The sequence below is a fragment of the Rhinolophus sinicus genome, linkage group LG02 (genome assembly GCF_036562045.2).
Source record: "Rhinolophus sinicus isolate RSC01 linkage group LG02, ASM3656204v1, whole genome shotgun sequence".
NCBI classification, from domain to species: Eukaryota; Metazoa; Chordata; class Mammalia; order Chiroptera; family Rhinolophidae; genus Rhinolophus; species Rhinolophus sinicus.
Genome location: NC_133752.1, coordinates 88,844,998 through 88,866,762, shown reverse-complemented (window position 1 = coordinate 88,866,762; position 21,765 = coordinate 88,844,998). Strand labels below are relative to the sequence as shown.

The 21,765-nt window shown below is 38.8% G+C and overlaps 1 protein-coding gene across 1 annotated transcript; it reads left to right on the top strand.

The window, feature by feature from the left end:
* Nucleotides 1–134: 134 nt before the first annotated feature.
* CDNF (cerebral dopamine neurotrophic factor) lies at nt 135–19,013 on the top strand. Its single transcript, XM_019738309.2, has 4 exons — nt 135–390; nt 12,326–12,453; nt 13,520–13,661; nt 18,355–19,013. The coding sequence occupies exons 1-4, from the start codon at nt 276–278 to the stop codon at nt 18,531–18,533; spliced, it is 564 nt and encodes a 187-aa protein (XP_019593868.2). The 5' UTR covers nt 135–275; the 3' UTR covers nt 18,534–19,013.
* The last annotated feature ends 2,752 nt before the right edge of the window (nt 19,014–21,765 follow it).

Genomic DNA, 21,765 nt, shown 5'->3' with positions numbered 1-21,765 from the left:
TTAGTGCGTCTCTCCCCGCCCGGCTGAAGCGACACCGCGTGTGCGATAGTGCGCACGCGCCAGTTGGGGAAGGCTTAGGAAAAGGCTCCTTCGCTCCGCCCTGTTATTTGCCCCTTTCCTGAGAGCCAATGGAAACTCTGGATGGAGTTGTGTCATTTGCCCCAGGAACGCCGGGCTCACTCCTCTCTCCAGCGTCCTGTAACAGCCTAGGGCGATAGCAGCGAGGTTGAAGGTGGGCGCTGGTGGCCGAGGTGTTTTGGTGCTGCTGGCTCAGCATGCGGTACGCGAGCCCAGCCGCAGTGGTGGCCTTTTGCGCCGGGCTTTGGGTCTCTACCCCGGTGTCGGCGCAGGGCCAGGAGGCCAGGGGGCGGCCGGGGGCCGATTGTGAAGGTGAGCGGTGTGAGAACTGCTTGCATGGCGGTGGCACGGAGCCGCAGCGCTGCTGTTGTGCGTTTTGGCTTCTCCTGGCTCTGACTATAAATAACATTTCACTTAGGAAACGCGGGCTCTGTCCCTGGTTTCCGATTGCCTTCGCCGTCGCCTAGGCAAAAGTTCGAGCCAAGCCAGGTGACCCTTTTAGGCTGCGTCCTAGTCCTCCTGTGATTATTAAACTGCCCTGTCAAAGCTGGTGCGTTTGGATCCGGATTCGATTTTGTGCAAACGCGGCTAGATGCAGACGACCCTGGCGCCAAATTGATTCTGCTGCTTCTAACCGGTGAGATTTGCCTCTCCTTGCACAGAAGATGTCTTCGAGTTCAAATTAGTTTCCAGCACCTAAAAGGAAAATAAAACATGACATGTTGTCTGTAATTGAGTTGAGGTGGCTTCAATCAGAGGACAGGACTACCGTTTGTTAGGACGTTACATGGAAAAGTTGCTTTACAAGGGAGTACGTTAACTCCTTAGAAAGAGGAGGAATAAAGAACGGTTCCTTTTCTGTTCACAGAATCTCAGCCGTGGACTTGCAGTCAGAACACGTGCCCTGTGGCTCTGTGGCAGACTTACCTGGTTCTCGCAAAATCATAGTGATAATACCTCCTTCAGAGGGCTGTTAACATCAAAGAAGACAATTAGCTACGCTAGCTCCATCTTCTTGCACTACTGTATCACTTACCTCCATGTTTCATTCATTGAAATAATTTAAATGTATATCCTCAACCTTAATGTGGGCTCTAAATGTTTTCAGATTTTTGGGGTAGATACCCAGGAGAGGGATTGCTGGGTCATATGGTAATTCTATTCGTAATTTTTTGAGGAACCTCCACACTGCCTTCCATAACGGCTGCACCAGTCTGCATTCCCACCAACAGTGTATGAGGGTTCCTTTTTCTCCACAGCCTCTCCAACACTTGTTACTATTTTGAACACTTTTCTTTACTGGTTTTCTGGAATACACTCACTCTTCGCTCCCACCCTACTTCACCGTATGCTCTTTTCAGTCTTTTTCTCCATCTTTCTCATATTCCCAGTTTCTAAACAATGGAATTTCACAAGACTGAGACCCGAGGCCGTGTCTCCTCTCTCCTTATTCTCTGGTCTCATCTCTTAAATACCACGTGAATGTTGGTGACTTACAAGTGTTGATGGATGTATGTAGACCTCAGCCCTGAACTCCAGATCTATGTGTCCAGCTGCTTCTCACTGTTTCCAGTTGGATATTGCATTAGTCAGTGTTCTCCAGAGAAACAGAACCAATAGGAGAGTTAGATAGAAGATAGATAGATAGATAGATAGATAGATAGATAGATAGATAGATAGATTTATTACAAGGAATTTGCTCACCTCATTGTGGAGGCTACGAAGTCCAAAATTTGCAGTCGCAGGAGGACTCACAGGATGGAGGCCCAGGAGAGCTGACGATGCATGTGAAGCCTGAAGGTGGTCTGTTGGAGAATTCCCTCTGGCTTGCAGAGGCCAGTTTTGTTGTTGTTCTATTCAAGACTTCAACTGATGGAATGAGGCTTATCCACGTTATGGAGGGCAGTCTGCTTTACGCAAAGTTCATCTCATTCAACAGCACCCTCCAAGTGGACACATAAAATTAAACATCACAAATGTTTAGAAGTAACTCAAACTTCACATGTTCAGTCTGAATTCCTGCTTGTCTCCATAAACTTGCTTCTCCTGCAGTCTTCCCAGTTCAGCAAATGGCAACTCCACCCTCCCAGCTTCTTAGGTCACATTCCTTGGAATCATCCTGAATTCGATCTGTCTATCTATCATCTATCTATCTGTCATCTCCTACCTATCTATCCATCCTTCCATCCATCCATCCTTGGAGACATCCTGGACTCTATCCTCTATCTATCTATCTATCTATCTATCTATCTATCTATCTATCTATCTATCTATCTATCTATCTATCTAATCTATCTCTATTTCTATCTCTCTTGCTCTCCAACATGCAATATCCAATCCATGTGGTAAATTCTTTTGGCTCTTCCTTCAAACCGTGCCCAGAATCCAACCACTTCTCTTTGCCTCCAATGCACCCTGGTGCAAGATATGCAGCTATTTTCAGAACCTCCAAACCAGTTTCCCGGTTTCATTCTTGCTTCCTGACTCCTATTCTCCAGACAGCCTCTAGTGGTATACTTTAAAAATAATGTCAGATGACTGCACTTCCTTACTCAAAACCTGTAATGGCTTGCCTTCTCAGAGTAAGCCCCACAGCCTCAAGTCCCTCGATGACCTGGCATGTCGCTGCCTATTTGACTCCATTTTCTGCTGTCCTCTCTCTTACTCACTCTACTTCCATACTGGCCCCCTTACTGTTCTTGGACCCACCAAGGACTTGCCTAGATCAGAGTCTTTGCATTTGTTCTTCCCTTTGCCTGGGGAGTTCTTCACAAACAGTCTACTTACGTTGTCCCCTCACTTCCTTAAGGCCTCTGCTCAAATACTACTTTATGCATGTAAAATAATACCTTTTCCTGGTAACCCTCTATCCTCCTTACCATGTTTATTTTAATCTATAGCCACAAGATACGTATATTTGTTCACTAGAATATAATCCTTGAGGGTAAGGACTTTGTTTTCTTCATTGCTGAATCTCAAGAACACTGTTTGGCAGTTACTAATTCCTCAATAAATATTCGTTAATACCATGAATGACTGGCCATTATATTTATTATGTTCCTATTAATGGCATTAGAAATAAATATGACTTCAAGCTCTAAAAGAAGACATGTTGGGCCCTCCAGCTGAATACACTAAAAATACTGGACAAAATAGAAGGTAAAATTTATTTAAAATGTAAATCTATAAGACGTACCCAGAGGCCAAAAACAAAATGAAAGTGGGAACCAAAAGAGGTTAAAAGGAGCCCTGAAGCTTGCTTTTACCTTGAGGACATTTGCTATCCAGCGATCTGCACTTAGGTTTCCATGGCTTTGGTAAAAGGAAGAGACTATCTAAGACAAAGCCCAGGACTCTCCCAAGTTAGGAGTGCAATATTAAATCCCTTCCACACCACCCAAAATTTGGAACTCCAAAGTGCTAACTTCATTATAAAGGGGAACTGGAAATATGTATGACTCTACCACCATCTTTATAGACTAAAAGGAATTGTATTACTTAAACTTTTTACTGACTAAAAGGGAAAAAATGTCTCCAGATAATTCATTATCACTAGCTAACCCACATATGGGCTGAAGCCTAAATTCACATTACATGGGTGGTTCCAAACTTCTCAAACTGAGAATTTAAAGAGATATCAAGCGGGCATCAGCAAATGCCAGTCTTACCTACAAGAATCCACTTCTACCCAGTCCTCAAAGAATTCCCACAGTTGAAGTTCCAAGAAATAAAGCTCACATTGAGAAAAGTGACAGAACCATGGGAAATAGGGCACCATAAGTGACAGCCAGTTGTGACAAGAGACAGAAGAAGCACACCTGAAAAGACTTCAGGTATTGGAATTATCAGGCACAAAAATTTATCATGTTTAAAGAAATAAAGGAAGAGATTAAAGATACACATAAAGGGCAAGAGGCTATTAATAAAAGTCCAACCGTATTTGGAAAAGAACCAAATAAACTTCCACAAATAGAAATTAATGGGAGCAACAGTAGACCAAACAGTGCTGAGAAAAGAATTAGTGAGTTAGAAAACTGAAGAAATTATCAAGACGGAATCTCAGAGACTGAGATAAAAATGTGAAAGAAAAATAAAGGTACGATAAGGATAAAGAGAAAAATTCCAACCTGGGTTAACTGGATTCCAGAAGGAATATGGGCAGAGCAAAAGAGGTGGTAGGTCGTTTTTCCAAACTGATGAAAGTCATCAACCCACAGACTGGGAAGTCCAATATACTCCAGACAGTATAAATAAAAATATCTGACTAATATGTAATCATATAAGAAAATTAGGAAACACAAAGGAAAAAAAAAAGAGAAAATCTTAAACAGAGCCAGAGAAAAAAGACTGATGATCTTCAAAGGAATGGCAACTAGGTTAACAGATGATTCAACAATGAAAGGCTCAAAGTCACTTAGCTAGTAGGTAACAAAGCCAGGGTTAGGACCTGGAGAGGCTGACGTCAGAGCCCAAGCATGCCTTCTGAGCGTGGTGTTGCAAACTCATTTATTTAGAGCAACATCAAAAATAAAACTGGAACAGTGAGGTAGCATATAAATCATTCAATAAGCTCTGGTTATTCTTAAAGTTTTAACTCATTGTAACATGTATTATATACTTAGGTAGCAGTTTTCCCCTACTCCTGGTATCACTCGCTAATCTGGTGCTGTCTTTTTTTTTTACTTCTCCAAAATAAAGCTGGAGCAGATAATGAGGAACTAACTTTGTTATGGAAGGTGTGGATGGTACTGTTGAAAATAATGTTCCTAGCATACTGATAGTTTAATAAGTCCACAAACCAATTTTAAATATTTTTTCATTATCTTTTTAAAAAAGTTGTGACTCTTCCTGCAGGTGGCATTATTATATTTTTCAAATAATCACTTTCTACTTTTGAGCTCTGGCTAATACTTGCTTAATTGAAGTGTAATTTTACTTAAAATTTTTACTTCAATTTCATTAATATTGCCAAATATTTTATTGTGCATGTTGCAGATTTTTGTGGCAATCAAATATATGGTGAGTTTTTTAAATAAATGGGGAAATCTTCCAAACATACAGAAAAATATTTATATAATCTATATACATAGCATCTAGATTAAATGTTAATATTTTGCTATATTTGCTTTTATTCTTCTTTAAAAAAATGAACTGCAGCTAAGTCCAACTCTTTTTTTCTTATCCTTCCTACCTTTTTCAGGGGAAATAGCTTTTCTGAAATTAATGTGTGCTTCTCATCCATTTCTAAAGAAGTTTTCCTATAAATGCATATATCCACATATAACCTCTATTTCTGTGATCTTAGATATATATAAATTGTACACTGAACACATTCATTTGCAATTTTTACTCAACATTACATTTGGGCACTCACGCATATTGATAACTATAGATGTAGCTCATTGTTTTCAAGTCTTCTAGAGAATTTCAGTTTATGAATGAAATACAGTTTATGTATCTATTCTCTCTTTGAGGGACAGTTAGGTTTTTCTCAAATTTACATAATTATAAACAATGCTGCTCTGAATATTTTATATATGGCTTCTTGAGCACATATGTGATGATTTGTTTAGGTCACAGAACAAAAATTGCTGGGTCATGGGGTACGTGCATTTTCGACTGTGTTTTTCTTACGAATATCAGGAGTTCACTTTTCAGCTAAAAAATACATATTTAAATATAATCTAGGTGCTCAGCTGGGGACAGAGCGGTGTGACTGAAGTGGGAGAGATGACAGAAGTTGAGGTCTGAGAGACAGTGGAGAGACCGGTCACCCAGGGCCTTGCCAGCCATTGTAAAGACTATGGATACTACTCCGAATGATAAAGAAAACCACAGGAAGGTTTTGAGCAGATGAGGTAGCACGATCTGACTTTCGTTTTAAAAGAATCATGCTGGTTAGAATTTTAGAAATCTAGTGGGTCAGATTGTAGCAATCGTCTGGCCAAGCAGTGCTACTAATGCAGGTAAAAATAGAAAAATATCAATGAAAAACCAAAGAGCCTACAAGATAGAAAGATTTACTAAAACAAAATGAAAGGGAACGCAGCAATTCTGAGCGATAAACTGAGTGTACTGTCATTTTGCCCTGGGGACATTGGCCAGTCAGTGTAAAGGTGATACTGGACATGCCAGTGTAAAGGGGACCTTTGGTGTGAGCGGTACAGAAGTCCAAGTGCAACCCTTGTTTCAAGTAGCGAGTCTGTCTACTCAAAATCTCTTCCCTGTTAATCTGAGATTCCCAGAGGATAAGGTTACTCCCTCGGAGTAAGGTTGAACAAACAGTAAACCTAATTCATCCTTACCCATAGAGAACTAGAGGACGATTTCCTTGATGCTGAACAGGGTAGATGAAAGAAAGAAAAAAATCTCTGAGCGATTATAACCACAAGATGTCCCCCACTTGGACTTGCAGCCAAAATTCACATCAGGTCTCCAAAAAACAAGGTATTGATTTAGTTTAAAGCAGTCCCTGGATAGTAGACCCTAGATCTGATAAATACAAATGAATCCTTTATGGAAACAAGGTACCTTCATCTTACGCCTCAAGTAATCTCCACAAATAGGTTGCAAGGACTATGAGCATCGCAGAGTACAAAATAATCGAGCCCCCAAAAAACAAGGCACCATGAACAAGAATTTATAGCAAGAACAAAAAAATAAAAACATACTCATGAAGATTTTTAGATATTGGAATTATCAGACACTGATGATAAAACAATTATGTTTAGTGTGTTTATATATTAATATATAAAAGACAACTTGAAAATATCTGCAGGAAGTAGGAAACTGTAAGAACTGACCTAGCATATTTGAAAAAGAACTAAAGAGAACTTCTAGAACTAAAATAATAATCAAAATTTAAAGTTCAATGAATGGATTTAATTGTAGACTATAGAGAGCTGATGATGGAGTGGGTGAACTAGAAGTTTACTTCTCAAAGTGTGGTCCTCATATCAACCAGCAGCGTTGATATTTCTCGATAGCTTGTTGGAAATGCAGAATCTTGGGTCCCCCTCCAGACCTACAAATTAGAATCTGAACTTTAACAAATCTCTAGGTAATTACTATGTACATTAAAGTTGGATGTACTTTAAAGTTGGATGATCTAGGATGAGGCCAGAGATTCTTCATTTCTAACAAACTCCTAGGTGATGCTGATGATGCTGGACCAAGAACCACAATCTGAGAACCAAAGACGATCGGTCAGAAGAATGATACACAATGCAACACAGAACAAGAAAAGAATGGAAAATAAGGAAGAGAGATTAAGGGACATGAGAACAGAATGAGAAAATCCAAAATATGTTTAATTGGAGTTCTGGAAGAAAAGAAAGAGGATCGTGCAGAAGCAATATTTGAAGTGATACTAGTTGAGAATTTGCCAGAACTGAAGAAAAACAGCAATCCACAAATTCAGGGGGTCCAATGGGTAGATAAAAAGAAACCCACTCCTAGACATCATGGCGAAACTACAGAACACCAAAACCAAAAACAGTTAAATATGCTGGAGAAAAAATAATCAATGATAGATTGATAGCTGAGTTCTCAATAAAAACAATGGAAGTCTGAAGCAAGTGAAATGGAAACTTCAATATGATCAAAGAAAACAATTGCCAGTAAATAAGTATAAAAAAACACTTTCAAACAAAAAAAGGAGGAAAAAGAAAATGAAAAATTTTTTTGTGCCAATTTCCTTTTCTATTATTATCTTTCTGGAACTCGTATTATTTAGGTATTTTGCTTCCTGAATTGTTTAAGCATTATTACCCTTTTTTTTTTTTTTACTCTTTTGTTTTGTGGTTTACTTTCTGGGGATTATTTTTTTTAACTTTATCTCCTAAATAAATCTCGTATTAATTTTTTCTTTAATTTTAGCTATTATATTTTTAATTATCAAGAATTCTTACTCAGGGGGCCGGCCCGGTGGCTTACGTGGTTGGAGCTCCATGCTCCTAACTCTGAAGGCTGCCAGATCGAATCCCACATGGGCCATGGCCTTTTAACCACAAGGTTGCCAGTCCAATTCTTCGAGTCCCGCAAGGGATGGTGGGCTCTGCCCCCTGCAACTAAGATTGAACATGGCACCTTGAGCTGAGCTGCCTCCCAGATGGCTCAGTTGGTTAGAGGGCGGGCTCTCAACCACAAGGTTGCCAGTTCAATTCCTGGAGCCCCGCAAGGGATGGTGGGCTGTGCCTCCTGCAACTAGCAACGGGACCTGGAGCTGAGCTGTGCCCTCCACAACTGAGATTGAAAGGACAACAACTTGACTTGGAAAAAAGTCCTGGAAGTACACACTGTTTCCCAATAAAGTCCTGTTCCCCTTCCCCAATACAAAAATCTTAAAAAAAAAAGAAAAAGAATTCTTACTCATCTTTTTGTTGTCTGAATATTGTTTATATTCGATTCACTTTTTTCCTTGCTAAGAACTTGTTTATTTTTACCAGCTATTGGTTTTATTGGTCTTTATTTTTTCCTACTTAATTAATTTTTGTTCTTTTATTATTTATTATCTTCCATATACTTTTGGTTTATTTAGTTATACTTTTTAAAACTTCTTGAGATCAATGCTTACTCATTAATTTTCCTTTTTTTTCTTTTGAAAGGTACACATTTAATGTTACAAATTTCCTTTTAAGTACTACTGCCTTAACTGCATTCCTTAAGTTTTCTACATAGTATTTTTATAGGAATTAAGTACTAAAAATCTCACATTTCCATTACTACTTCTTGGACCCACAGATGACTAAGAAGTGTGTATTTGAAAATTTCTAGGCATATGGAAGGCAAGTACTGGCTTGATCATTTTATTTTTGTTATGGATTTCTAATTATGTTCAGGGAATGTGGTCTGTTTGATACAGATTTTTGGGTACTTGTTGAGACTTGCTTTTTGGCTTAATACATGGCAGATTTATGTAAATATCCCATGTTTTCTTGAAAACATTATGAACTCTCTAATTTGGGTGAGAAGAGTTCCATATATGCTACTAGGTCAACTTTGGGAATAGTTTTGTTCAAATGTTTAATGCCCTTAATAGCTTTAGGTCAATTTGATCAAATATAATAATTGCTGAGAGGGTGTTAAACCACGTACCATGATTGTGAATTTGTCAATTTCTTATTATTAATCTGTCAGGATTTTCTATTAAATTATCAGGCTATGTTACTGGATGTACACTCGTTCAAAATTATTTTCTATTTCTGGTAAATTGTTCATTTTATAATTAGTAGTGACTTTTGTTATCCCTAGTAAAGCTTTGTATAATAAACCAGATGTTGGATAGCATTTTCTTGTCATTATCTTTTCATTTTTAAATCTAAATCTCTTCATTTTTTTTTACCTTTTTCCGTAGCCTCATACTTTTTATGTGACTCACAAACAGCATATTGTTGGATTTTTAATAGTTTCAGTCTGAAAAATCCTTTTGTATAATTGCAAGTTTAATATATTTATGCATATTGTAATTGATGATGTTTGGATTTTATTTCTCCCAGTTAATTTTTTTTTCATTTTTTTAATTAGTTTCAGGTGCACAAAACAATGTAACAGTTAGACATTTATCATTTATATCCCTCACTCAGTGACAACCCCCCTCACCCCATCCACTACCCCTCTGACATCGCACACAGCCATTACATTTCCACTGTCTCTATTCCTAATGCTGTACTCCGCTTCTTGTAACTATATACATATATAAAATTGTAGTTGACATTCATTATTGTTCAACTTCAGCTTCAGGTGTACAGTGCAGTGATCAAATTTACATAATTATAAACAATGCTGCTCTGAATATTTTATATATGGCTTCTTGAGCACATATGTGATGATTTGTTTAGGTCACAGAACAAAAATTGCTGGGTCATGGGGTACGTGCATTTTCGACTGTGTTTTTCTTACGAATATCAGGAGTTCACTTTTCAGCTAAAAAATACATATTTAAATATAATCTAGGTGCTCAGCTGGGGACAGAGCGGTGTGACTGAAGTGGGAGAGATGACAGAAGTTGAGGTCTGAGAGACAGTGGAGAGACCGGTCACCCAGGGCCTTGCCAGCCATTGTAAAGACTATGGATACTACTCCGAATGATAAAGAAAACCACAGGAAGGTTTTGAGCAGATGAGGTAGCACGATCTGACTTTCGTTTTAAAAGAATCATGCTGGTTAGAATTTTAGAAATCTAGTGGTTCAGATTGTAGCAATCGTCTGGCCAAGCAGTGCTACTAATGCAGGTAAAAATAGAAAAATATCAATGAAAAACCAAAGAGCCTACAAGATAGAAAGATTTACTAAAACAAAATGAAAGGGAACGCAGCAATTCTGAGCGATAAACTGAGTGTACTGTCATTTTGCCCTGGGGACATTGGCCAGTCAGTGTAAAGGTGATACTGGACATGCCAGTGTAAAGGGGACCTTTGGTGTGAGCGGTACAGAAGTCCAAGTGCAACCCTTGTTTCAAGTAGCGAGTCTGTCTACTCAAAATCTCTTCCCTGTTAATCTGAGATTCCCAGAGGATAAGGTTACTCCCTCGGAGTAAGGTTGAACAAACAGTAAACCTAATTCATCCTTACCCATAGAGAACTAGAGGACGATTTCCTTGATGCTGAACAGGGTAGATGAAAGAAAGAAAAAAATCTCTGAGCGATTATAACCATAAGATGTCCCCCACTTGGACTTGCAGCCAAAATTCACATCAGGTCTCCAAAAAACAAGGTATTGATTTAGTTTAAAGCAGTCCCTGGATAGTAGACCCTAGATCTGATAAATACAAATGAATCCTTTATGGAAACAAGGTACCTTCATCTTACGCCTCAAGTAATCTCCACGAATAGGTTGCAAGGACTATGAGCATCGCAGAGTACAAAATAATCGAGCCCCCAAAAAACAAGGCGCCATGAACAAGAATTTATAGCAAGAACAAAAAAATAAAAACATACTCATGAAGATTTTTAGATATTGGAATTATCAGACACTGATGATAAAACAATTATGTTTAGTGTGTTTATATATTAATATATAAAAGACAACTTGAAAATATCTGCAGGAAGTAGGAAACTGTAAGAACTGACCTAGCATATTTGAAAAAGAACTAAAGAGAACTTCTAGAACTAAAATAATAATCAAAATTTAAAGTTCAATGAATGGATTTAATTGTAGACTATAGAGAGCTGATGATGGAGTGGGTGAACTAGAAGTTTACTTCTCAAAGTGTGGTCCTCATATCAACCAGCAGCGTTGATATTTCTCGATAGCTTGTTGGAAATGCAGAATCTTGGGTCCCCCTCCAGACCTACAAATTAGAATCTGAACTTTAACAAATCTCTAGGTAATTACTATGTACATTAAAGTTGGATGTACTTTAAAGTTGGATGATCTAGGATGAGGCCAGAGATTCTTCATTTCTAACAAACTCCTAGGTGATGCTGATGATGCTGGACCAAGAACCACAATCTGAGAACCAAAGACGATCGGTCAGAAGAATGATACACAATGCAGCACAGAACAAGAAAAGAATGGAAAATAAGGAAGAGAGATTAAGGGACATGAGAACAGAATGAGAAAATCCAAAATATGTTTAATTGGAGTTCTGGAAGGAGGCATCTACATGATCCCTGAGGTGGTCTCCCTAATGAGACCAGTGTCCATTGGATACCCTACAGAATCTTTACAACATTATTGATTACATTCCCCAAATTGACTTTCATATCCCTTGGCAATCTTGTGGTTACCGATTGTGCTTTCTAATCCCCTCACCTTCCCTCTTATCCCCACCCCCTCTTCCCATCTAGCAACCCTCAGTTTTTCCTCTATGTCCCTGAGACTGTTTCTGATTAGTTCATTCATTTATTCTTTTCTTTAGATTCCACATATAAGTGCGATCATATGGTATTTGTCTTTCTCTGTCTGACTTATTTCTCTTCCAGTTAATATTTCTAGATGTCTCAAGCATTGTATCTTATAGAAAGCTGTGTTTTCATTTAGGGTTAGCCAAAATTTCTGGGAACATTTTCATTTTAGGTGGGACTTGGTTCTGAAGATTGATTGGTTCAATAACCTCATATTATTCAAGGCCCAATACTAAGCTAATAGCTACAGGCCCCAAACCATTCTTACTAATAATTTTAATGCATTGTCATGATGCATTGAATCCTACTGACTTTTTATTTCGTGAGTGGGACATATACGAGTACCGGGAATGGTAGTGGTTATCTCGTTCATAAATACATAATTTCTTTGTTCTCTCTAGTATGTGAAGAATTCTTGAACCGATTCTATAACTCCCTGATAGCCAGAGGGGTCAACTTTTCTCTGGACACCATAGAAAAAGAATTGATCAGCTTTTGCTTGGGTGTCAAAGGAAAAGAAAACCGCCTGGTATGGTAAATTTTCACCTTCATTTTCCCTTGTGCTTGAAGAAAACTGCTAATACTTTCATTTCTCATCTTGGACTTAATGTTCTCCTGCTTAGATGCTTGTCTCAAGCTTGTTCACTGTAGGAAGTAAGCAGAAATTGATCATTCAGTGAAGTGTAGTCATGTGAATTTTCATCTAGAATATATTTGGTTTCATTTCGTTTTCTGAATAAATCACAGACAACTAATTCCATGTGTTCTTAAATGAAATTATACAATTGAATTCCTAATGAGAATTTACTGCCCTGAGTTAAGAGTGGGTAGATTTTCTATTTCTTTCCAAGACAAGCAGTTAAACATATCAAAATATTTTATATCACTATTGATATATAACCCATGAAGTATTTATATTTTCTTGTAATGGTGTTTATAGGTGTTTCCTGGGTGTACACAGATGACTTTTTTCAATATACTGTCTTATGTCACTAAAGACAATCTTAGGCCAATTCATTTTGCCTAAAATTGTCATGTTGCATTTGTCAGTTCAATTTGCATTGTTGATGGCCTACAATGAACACACTGTAAAACCCTCAGCATTTATGTGTGCCGTTATGTTTTATATTTTTAAATGTAAAGTGCTTAAGTCAGGTAGCCTCAAAGGCATTATAGCATGATGGAAAACAGCATGGGCTCTAGAGCCAAAATGCTCGATTTTTGTCTTCAGTCTCTTCTACTTGCTAACTGAGTGACCTTCAGTTGGCCTGGGTGTAAAATGGGGATAATCATAGCACTTACTTCACAGGAGCATTGTGAGAATTAAGTAAGTTGATACCTGTAAAGCCCTGAGAGCAGTGCCTGGCACAGACAAAACACTTAGCAATTCTCGGAGTATCATGTGAAGTGTAGGGCTCTTCTAATTAGGAGGACACAGGAATGGGGCCATCTGTTTTCTGGTGTCTTAGTCAGCAGGGGTTACAATTTAATAGCTGGGCCATGAAAACTAGGTTAACCTCTGTCTCACTTCTCAAACCCATAATACTTGCTTTTTTCAGTGTCTGGGCCACTAAATTCTCTTCGTTCTCCTTCAGTGCTATTATCTTGGAGCAACGAAAGATGCAGCCACAAAGATTCTCAGTGAGGTCACTCGTCCAATGAGTGTGCACATGCCTGCAATGAAGATTTGTGAGAAGCTCAAGAAGATGGACAGCCAAATCTGTGAGCTGAAATACGGTATAATGGAGTCAAATCTTCCCCCCTCCTGCACATGTCCAAAGTATTGCCAATTCTCGAAACAGGCTATGTTTCTAAAAAGTCAGTGTTAGAAGGAAAGCAATTCTCCACTCGCCAGTAGGTTGCTGGGCTGCTGAACAGTGCCTGAGCTTCCTTGGGGGAAGAGAAACGAATACTGGCACAATCAGCTTTAGGTAGAACTGTCAACCTAAACAGCAAAGTTTAAACTCTTAAATCACCAAGGCAACGTCGACTGTTACATCAAGGAAAAATTCACAATGTCAGGGGAACATCTACTCCTGGTGATTTAGCTCTTGGTAACCTACTAAGACAAAAGTTGCACGTTTTCAAAGGTGACATGAGGAGTTGGAAGTTTTAAACGTGACTGTATCTTTAGTCCTAGATTTGTCTATCATTCTGCCAGCTTGAAATTTTAGGTTATTCACATCAACTCAGTTTTTGCCTGATGGAATAACCTTGTTGCTGGTGCCTAAAATAAACAGCGAGGAAAGGAATAAGATGTCCTATTTAAACATTAACCTTGGCCTTATACATTTCACATAGAAAATCTATTCTTATACTGACGATTTCTATCTGGGCCAGCCTTTTGGGTAGATGGAATAGGTATGACAAGACTGGGGATTCCTCCCTTAGCCTGAACACCTGAAATTCTACCAGTAGAGACCCATTTCTTTTGGTGAACTTGTTGTTTTATGTTACATACCCAGTGTAGTATTGAAACTACTGAATTAGAATCCAGCTCTGTGAATTCTTTTAGTCTTGTTTTCAGATATAACCGTGTAATATGCCTGTGCACCATGGATACACAGCTGGCTTTACATCGTTTTAGGTTGGAAGATACCAAAGATACTGTTTCTCTATTTGCCAAGGGCAGGCTCTACCTCCCAGGGTATGATTATGGGGCACGAATCCCTTTTTATTGGCTTCCAAGTAATGACATAGAGGCAGGAATCACCAAGTTCATGTAAATGATATTCTTGAAAGGGTACAAACCTGTGCTGATTCTCTCATTTAACAAATTTATTTTGAATATCTTCTACGATATGCAAGAGATGTTACTGTGTTCCTTGAATAACAGAAAAATTAATCAGATATTATTGAGAAGAAATACTTACTAATGTTCTGGAAAAGTTGGCCACTAGAGGCCCTTGGGGAACCATGAACTAGTTTTAATTTTGACATCAACCTGAGTCTTGTAGTTTTAGGGTGTCACAGAGGTTTTTGCTGTTTAAAATTAATGTCAGATGCCAAGTTCTCTAGAATAACTCAAAGAACTACTGACACTCGCAAGAAACCATTTTTCTCCTTCAACCGTTTATCTTGAATAGACCAAGAGTCCTGATTTCTTCTTCCCAGCTTATTGTTGACAGGAAAGTTGAGATTTAGCAGGGGACTTGGAGCTGTGGGATATGAATAATTTGTGCTACAAAATCTTCTACTTTTAAAGGTATTCTGTCAAGTCAGCCATGAAATGAACAAACAAGGTAAATGTAGCATTAGATTATGTTTTCAATTCGCAAGGTGTCCTTGGTTTTTGACCTGAAAGAATATTTTCGCTTGCTCTGTATTTTAAAAGGATGGGGATCATTATAAAGATTTCAGATTTCAGGGTTCTCTGAGGCATGGAATGCAGCTGACCCTCCAAATAAAAAAATACTTTGATATCCAACTTTTATTAATTTTTTCCCAGATTTATTGAGATATAATTGACATAAACTATTGTGTAAGTTTAAGGCGTACAGTGTGTTGATTTGATACACTTACATATTGCAAAATGATCACCACCTTAGTTGTGAGCTAACATCTCCATCATGTCAGATAATTACCATTTCTTTTGTGTGAGAACACTTAAGATCTGCTCTCTTAGCAAATTTCAAGTATATAATTTATTACCCATAATCCTCATGCTGTACATTAGATGCCAGAACTTATTCTTCTTATAAATGGAACTTTGTTCCCTTTCACCAACATCTCCCATTCTTCCAACCCCCAGCCCCTGGGAACCACTATTCTACTCTCTGTTTCTGTGAGTTCAGCTTTTTTAGATTCCACATATAAATGATATCATTCAGTATTTTGTTTTTCTCTGTCTGACATATTTTACTTAGCATAGTGCCCTCAAGTTCCATCCATGTTGTTGTAAATGGCAGGAATTGCTTCTTTTTCATGGCTGAATAACATTTAATTGTGTATGTGTATACCCCACATCTTCATCCATTCATCTGTAGCTGGACACTTAGGTTGCTTCCCTGTCTTGGCTACTGTGAATAATGTGGTAGTGAATACGGGAGTGCAGATATCTCTTTGATATCATGTTTTCATTTCTTTGGATACGTACCCAGAAGTGGAAATGCTGGATCATATGGTAGTCCCATGTAAAAATTTTTAAGGCAACTCCATACTGTTTTTCATAGTGGCTGCAACAATTTACACTCCCACCAACAGTAGACAAGCCTTCCCTTTTCTTCACATCATCTCCAAATTTTCTCTCTTGTGTTTTTGGTGATGGCCATTCCAGTGGGAAAGAGATGATACCTCACCATAGTTTTGATTTGCGTTTTCCTGATCATTAGTGACGGTGAGCATCTTTTCACATACCTGTTGGCACCTATATGTCTTCTTTGGAAAAATGTCTATTCAGATCCTTTGCCAACTTTTAAGTTAGATTGCTTGCTATTTTTTTTTTTTTGCTATGGATTTGTATGAGTTCTTAATATATTTTGGATATGAACCCCTTATCACATATATGACTTGCAAATATTTTCTCCCTTTCAGATTTTGTTGATGGTTTCCTTTGCTGTGCAGACGCTTTTTAGTTTGATATAGTCCCACTTACTAATTTTTGCTTTTGTTGCTTGTGCTTTTGGTGTCACATCCAACAAAGCATTGCCAAAAACAATGTCAAAGGGCTTTTTCCTTGTGTTTTCTTCTAGGATTTTTATGGTTTCAAGTCTTATGTTTAACTCTTTAATCCATTTCAAGTTAATTTTTGTGAGTATAGATAGAAGCCCAGTTTCATTCTTCTGCATGTGGTTATCTAGTTTCCAAACACTGTTTATTGGCAAGACTATTCTTTTCCCATTGAGTATTCTTGGCTCCTTTGTCAAATATTAGTTGACCGTATATGCGAGGGTTTATTTCTGGGCTCTTGATTCTGTTCCATTGGTCTATATATCTGCTTTTATGCCAGTATCATGCTGTTTTCATCACTAGCTTTATAGTACAGTTTGAAGTCAGGAAATGTGATGCCTCCAGCTTTGTTCTTCTTTCTCAGGATTGCTTTGGCCATTCGGAGTATTCTGTGGTTCCCTACAGGTGGGGACTGTTCTTTTGATTTTTGTGAAAAATGCCATTGGAATTTTGATGGGGATTGCATTGAATCCTCAGTTTGCTTTGGGTAATATGGACATTTTAACAACATTAATTCTTCCAATCCATAAACACGGGTTATCTTTCCATTTACGTCCTCTTCAATTTCTTTTATCAAAGTCTTATAGTTTTCAGTGTACACATCTTTGGTTAAATGTATTTCCCAATATAAAACACAACTTTTCAATTAGAGCACACTTACTGAAATTTTTGATAAATCACTTGACAACTATGGTTGTTAAAAGGTTTTCAAATGCTACGTTCAGTTATGAAGGGAAGAAAAGGAGAGAACTCTTCAAGCTGAAAAAGTCCTAAGCCGCCACTAATAGTTTAACAAGTAAACTTAAATGTTGTAGCCATGTTCAAGCACCTGGTCCTGGGGGATGGGAAAGGAGACTTTCCTTTGGAAGAGGAAAATTACCCCTTTCTGATAGGGACATTGTAATCATGAGTATGTTACAGATGAGCTTAAATATTTTCCCGTTTGGGGGCTTGGCAACAGAGAAGTTGCTGAGTTCTTGACATTCTCTGCAGATAATCTGTAAACAGTAAAGAGTAGTCTTAGTAGAGGAGTTAGATGTTGGTGATAAGTATTACTGGCAAGAAGGTTAGGACCCATATTGGCTGGCATCAAAACACTTGCATTAGAGAAATGGGTATACCCATAAATAAATGCTGTGATAATTTAATAATCCCAGTAGGTGTGGGGATCAAGTGAGTTTAAGCAGAGATCCAAAACAAATAAGGACCAATGAGAATGCTTCTAATTTTATTCCTGTGTTTCAGTTTCTTTAAATTTGTATTTAAAAACTCGATAGGGCTTTGTAACATGTATGTCATCTGTTTTACTGCAGACATAGGTTTCCATAAAAAAAAAAGCGAACCATAATTTCCTAGTTAATTATGATCTGTGGCTTTCAGCGGGCCACACACAACGCATCACCTTTTATGGATTCCATTCTTTTTACCATAGGAGCAGCAGTTAAGAGGCGGTGCTGTTCGTTTTAGTAATGATGATGTGGAGAAGCCATGGGGTGGTAGCAAATGCTGCAGAGCTACCCAGGCTCCTGTTCTGAAACAGGTGTAATTCCATGGAGAGGAAGTCTGACAGAACCCAACTCATCCCAATAGCTCTGTCTGTAATACACTCTCCTTAGGAATGTCTTGGTTGCCACAGAAGTTGGAACTGTTCTCATAGGGTAGTCAGCACCACACTAAAGAACACCCTTTGCCTTTCTAAATGCTTCAGAATTGCACTTGTGTTTTTAAAGACCTGTGCTCCTTCCTCCTTTTTGTCATTTAGAAAAGAAATTGGACTTGGCATCCGTGGACCTGAGGAAGATGAGTGTCGTGGAGCTGAAACAGATACTGCACAGCTGGGGGGAAGAATGCAGGGCTTGTGCGGAAAAAACAGACTACGTGAACCTGATCAAAGAACTGGCACCCAAGTACGCCGCGGTGCGCCCCAGAACCGAACTCTGACCCTCCACACCGGCGCACCAGAGGTTGTAATTAGAGACAAAAATGACGTGTCGGTTGTCACCAGGAATTGCACTGCGCTTGCGTGGTCTCATACTTTCTGTTTTGATATTCCTCCTCAGGATTGGTTACTTGAGTTTATAAGTAAAACTGTTAATATTAGTGGTATCTTACTTTTGCAGTGTACCAAACCCTAAACATGTCTTGATCATGGTTTTCTTGGAATGACTATGTCAGTTATCATTGGCTACCTCCTAAAATTGGGGAAAGTGAATTTCCGAAAAGTTGATGGAGGGAATTGAGTCCAAGAAGGAGGAGCGTGCTCAAGAGGCCCCTCTCTGTGCATTAATATTTAATTACATACGTTGGATTAGGACAGAAGGAAGAATGTTTAGCTTATCTAACTCCCAGCTTCAACCCAAAATAACAACCTGGCATAATCAAAAGTTTTTAAAAAGTAAACTTTGTATTTTCAACTGCAAATCTCTCTACTTTCTAGTTCTCTTTGGTACCAGAAATGGAAGGGCAGGAGGCCCTACTTGAAATTAGTGTTTCCATATGAAAGAAACACTATTCCAGCCTACTCAAAGAAAATAGATCAAGAATCCACACAAGTGTATGTAGCCAATATTTTGGCAAATCATATCAACACTCACACTGTTACGTGAACCAAACTCAAGGACTTCTGCGGCCTTCCTATTACACAGTAGACACGCTTTTGATAGAGGGTTAAAACATATTAGGGGCACCTGCAGGCAACATGGAGATTGATGGTTCTTAGTGCTATTTCATCAGCTTTAAATCGTAAAATCATTTGTGGCTCCATTTTCTGGCCACGTAAGAATAAGGTCCCACTGTAGAAATAAGTGGCTGTCCCTGAGTGGCAGGTGAAGTGGAGAGTGATTGCAGAGGCAGCTCGAGGGAAATTTCTGGGATGATGGGAACATCCTATATCTTGATGGTGGTTACTTGGGTGAATATAATTGTCAAACTCATCCGCTAGTACAATGAAGCCCCGGGCATGTTACTGTATGTAAATTATATCTAAAACACTGTTGTAGAAAAATTTTTTGAAAATTAACTAAAATTAATTGATTCAGAACATCTTGTTCATTTAAAGAATTGCAGTTACTGACTGGGAGTCCTTTTGGGGAGTGGAGGAGACTGAAAGTATACACTGTAAGTATAATTTTCCGTTTTAAATGCTGCACAGGCAAATGGATTTTCAGTTGGACAGTTGGGATGTAACCAAAATTGTCAGAGAATTAGTGGTTAGTAACTTAAGAATGAGAATAAAAAGTTTGATGTAATAAACGTCCAAAAAGGTTATTGTTTTTGGATTTTGGCAGCCTGATCATTATGTGTAAAGCATCCTACTTTATTATGAATTGTATTTTAAAAATGTCCAAATTTCGGTGTGGGGACAGAACCCCAGAAAGCAGTTTCCAGGTTCTCGGCCTCACATAGAAAGGTGCTGGCTCAGGTAGTAAATGGCCATCAACTGTGATTGGATGGCCATCAGCTGTGGCTATTGGCCATCAGCTGTAACCAGTGAGCCATTGGCCACTAATATAACTGCTGTGGCTACGCTAGCAGCAAATGGGGGCTAGCAAGAAGATGGTGGCTGAGCCTGCAAGCGGCACAGTGAGGGTTGCGAAGTGTGGCTCCTGCTACCTGTGTCTCCAACCCAGCCACCAGCGAGAATATTGTGGTATGACTCCCCTATCTGTGGCTCCGTGGGTGTTCCTTTTTGGCTTCACCATGTCCTGTGTTTTTATGTGGGGAGCGGGAGCAGAGACCCCGTATGACACCCTGCGTGACATTAGGTTTTTTACTTTTTATAAACTTGTTTGTTTTTCTTTAGTGCATTTTGAACCTACTGAGAAAGTTGTCATTTAAAAATAGCATGTTTGATGTCTGATCTTAAAATCAGGTCATATTTCTCAGGGTCATTTTTTTTTTCAGGATATAAATCTAGGTAATAAGAACACTGCCCAGCAGGTCATTCAAATTCGTAATATTTAGTGTAGTTTTTCAAAGGCCATTTTCTGTAAGTCAGTAGTACTCAAACTTCTCACACTGTGCATACAAATCACCCGAGGATCTTGATAACATGTAGATTCTGTGTCAGTAGTTCTGGGAGGGGCCTGAGCTTCTGCATTTCTAACAAGCCCCAAGTGGCCCAGGGAGCTCTTGCAGGGACCACACTTTGAGTAGCAAGCGCCTGAGTCACGGATCCTGTGATGGATTTAGTTTTGCCTTCTGCCAGTCTCAGTCAATTAGATTTATGGTAGGGCTGACCATAACAATAAAAACAAACAAACAACAATAAACTCACGAGAGATGATTCTTTCATGTAAAAGAGGTCCACAGGTAGCCAGTCCAGGGTAAACAGGGCAATTCCACAAAGTTGTTAGGGACTCACCTCGTATCACTCCACAGCCTAGGGGTGGGTCCATTCTTAACCCATGGTCCAGTTGACTGCTGGAACAACCTGTTCCAGGAGGGAGAAAGCATATGAACTGAACCAGCCTCTTTAGGGCAGCCTTCCCAGTCCCCATGCCCCTTCCACCCCCACCCTCACCTTTAAGTTCCATGCCCCACTCAACACTCTGCCTATGCATCACTGAGCAGAACTTAATCACATGCCAAACCTTGCTGCAAGGGAGTTTGGGAAATAACATTCTTTGGTTGAGTTCATTGCTGCCCAAATAATATCAGAATATTTTTGCACTGAGGAAGAGGGAGAAATACCTTGGCAGAGGTGGACACAAGCCACCTCTGCCACACAGCATAAAATCTTCCGTCCCATGAATCTTAGTTACAATTCCTGCTTAGCATAGCCTAAATAACAATTCCCCCTCCTTGCTACTTGCTTCTTTCATAAATTATGTCTTTCCTTTTTTTGTTTGACCAGAAGTAGCTATTATTTCTCTATTTTGTTTTCATTTATGTTGCTTCCTCTCTCACTGTGTGTGTGTGTGTGTGTATGTGTGTATACACATTTTTTAGTGTGTTTTTACTCCAAATCCATAAGCACACAAGATTTAGAAGTCAGATGTTCTGACAGAAGTGACAAAACTCTGGGCTAAAACACTTTAAATAGTAGTGGTCTGGAACAGACATTATTCCTGATCTACTCTAGATTTCAACAATTCTAAGCAGATGACCCTTTACTTTGGTTCCTAAATACACATGGGAGACTAGATATAACATTTAGAGCACAACTTAAAAG

Excerpts from the sequence above, each read along its gene's own strand:
- CDNF (XM_019738309.2), top strand. The coding sequence starts at position 276 with ATGCGGTACGCGAGCCCAGCCGCAGTGGTGGCCTTTTGCGCCGGGCTT. Across the intron at positions 391-12,325 it reads GCCGGGGGCCGATTGTGAAG|TATGTGAAGAATTCTTGAAC; the intron begins GTGAGCGGTGTG and ends TGTTCTCTCTAG. Across the intron at positions 13,662-18,354 it reads AATCTGTGAGCTGAAATACG|AAAAGAAATTGGACTTGGCA; the intron begins GTATAATGGAGT and ends TTTGTCATTTAG.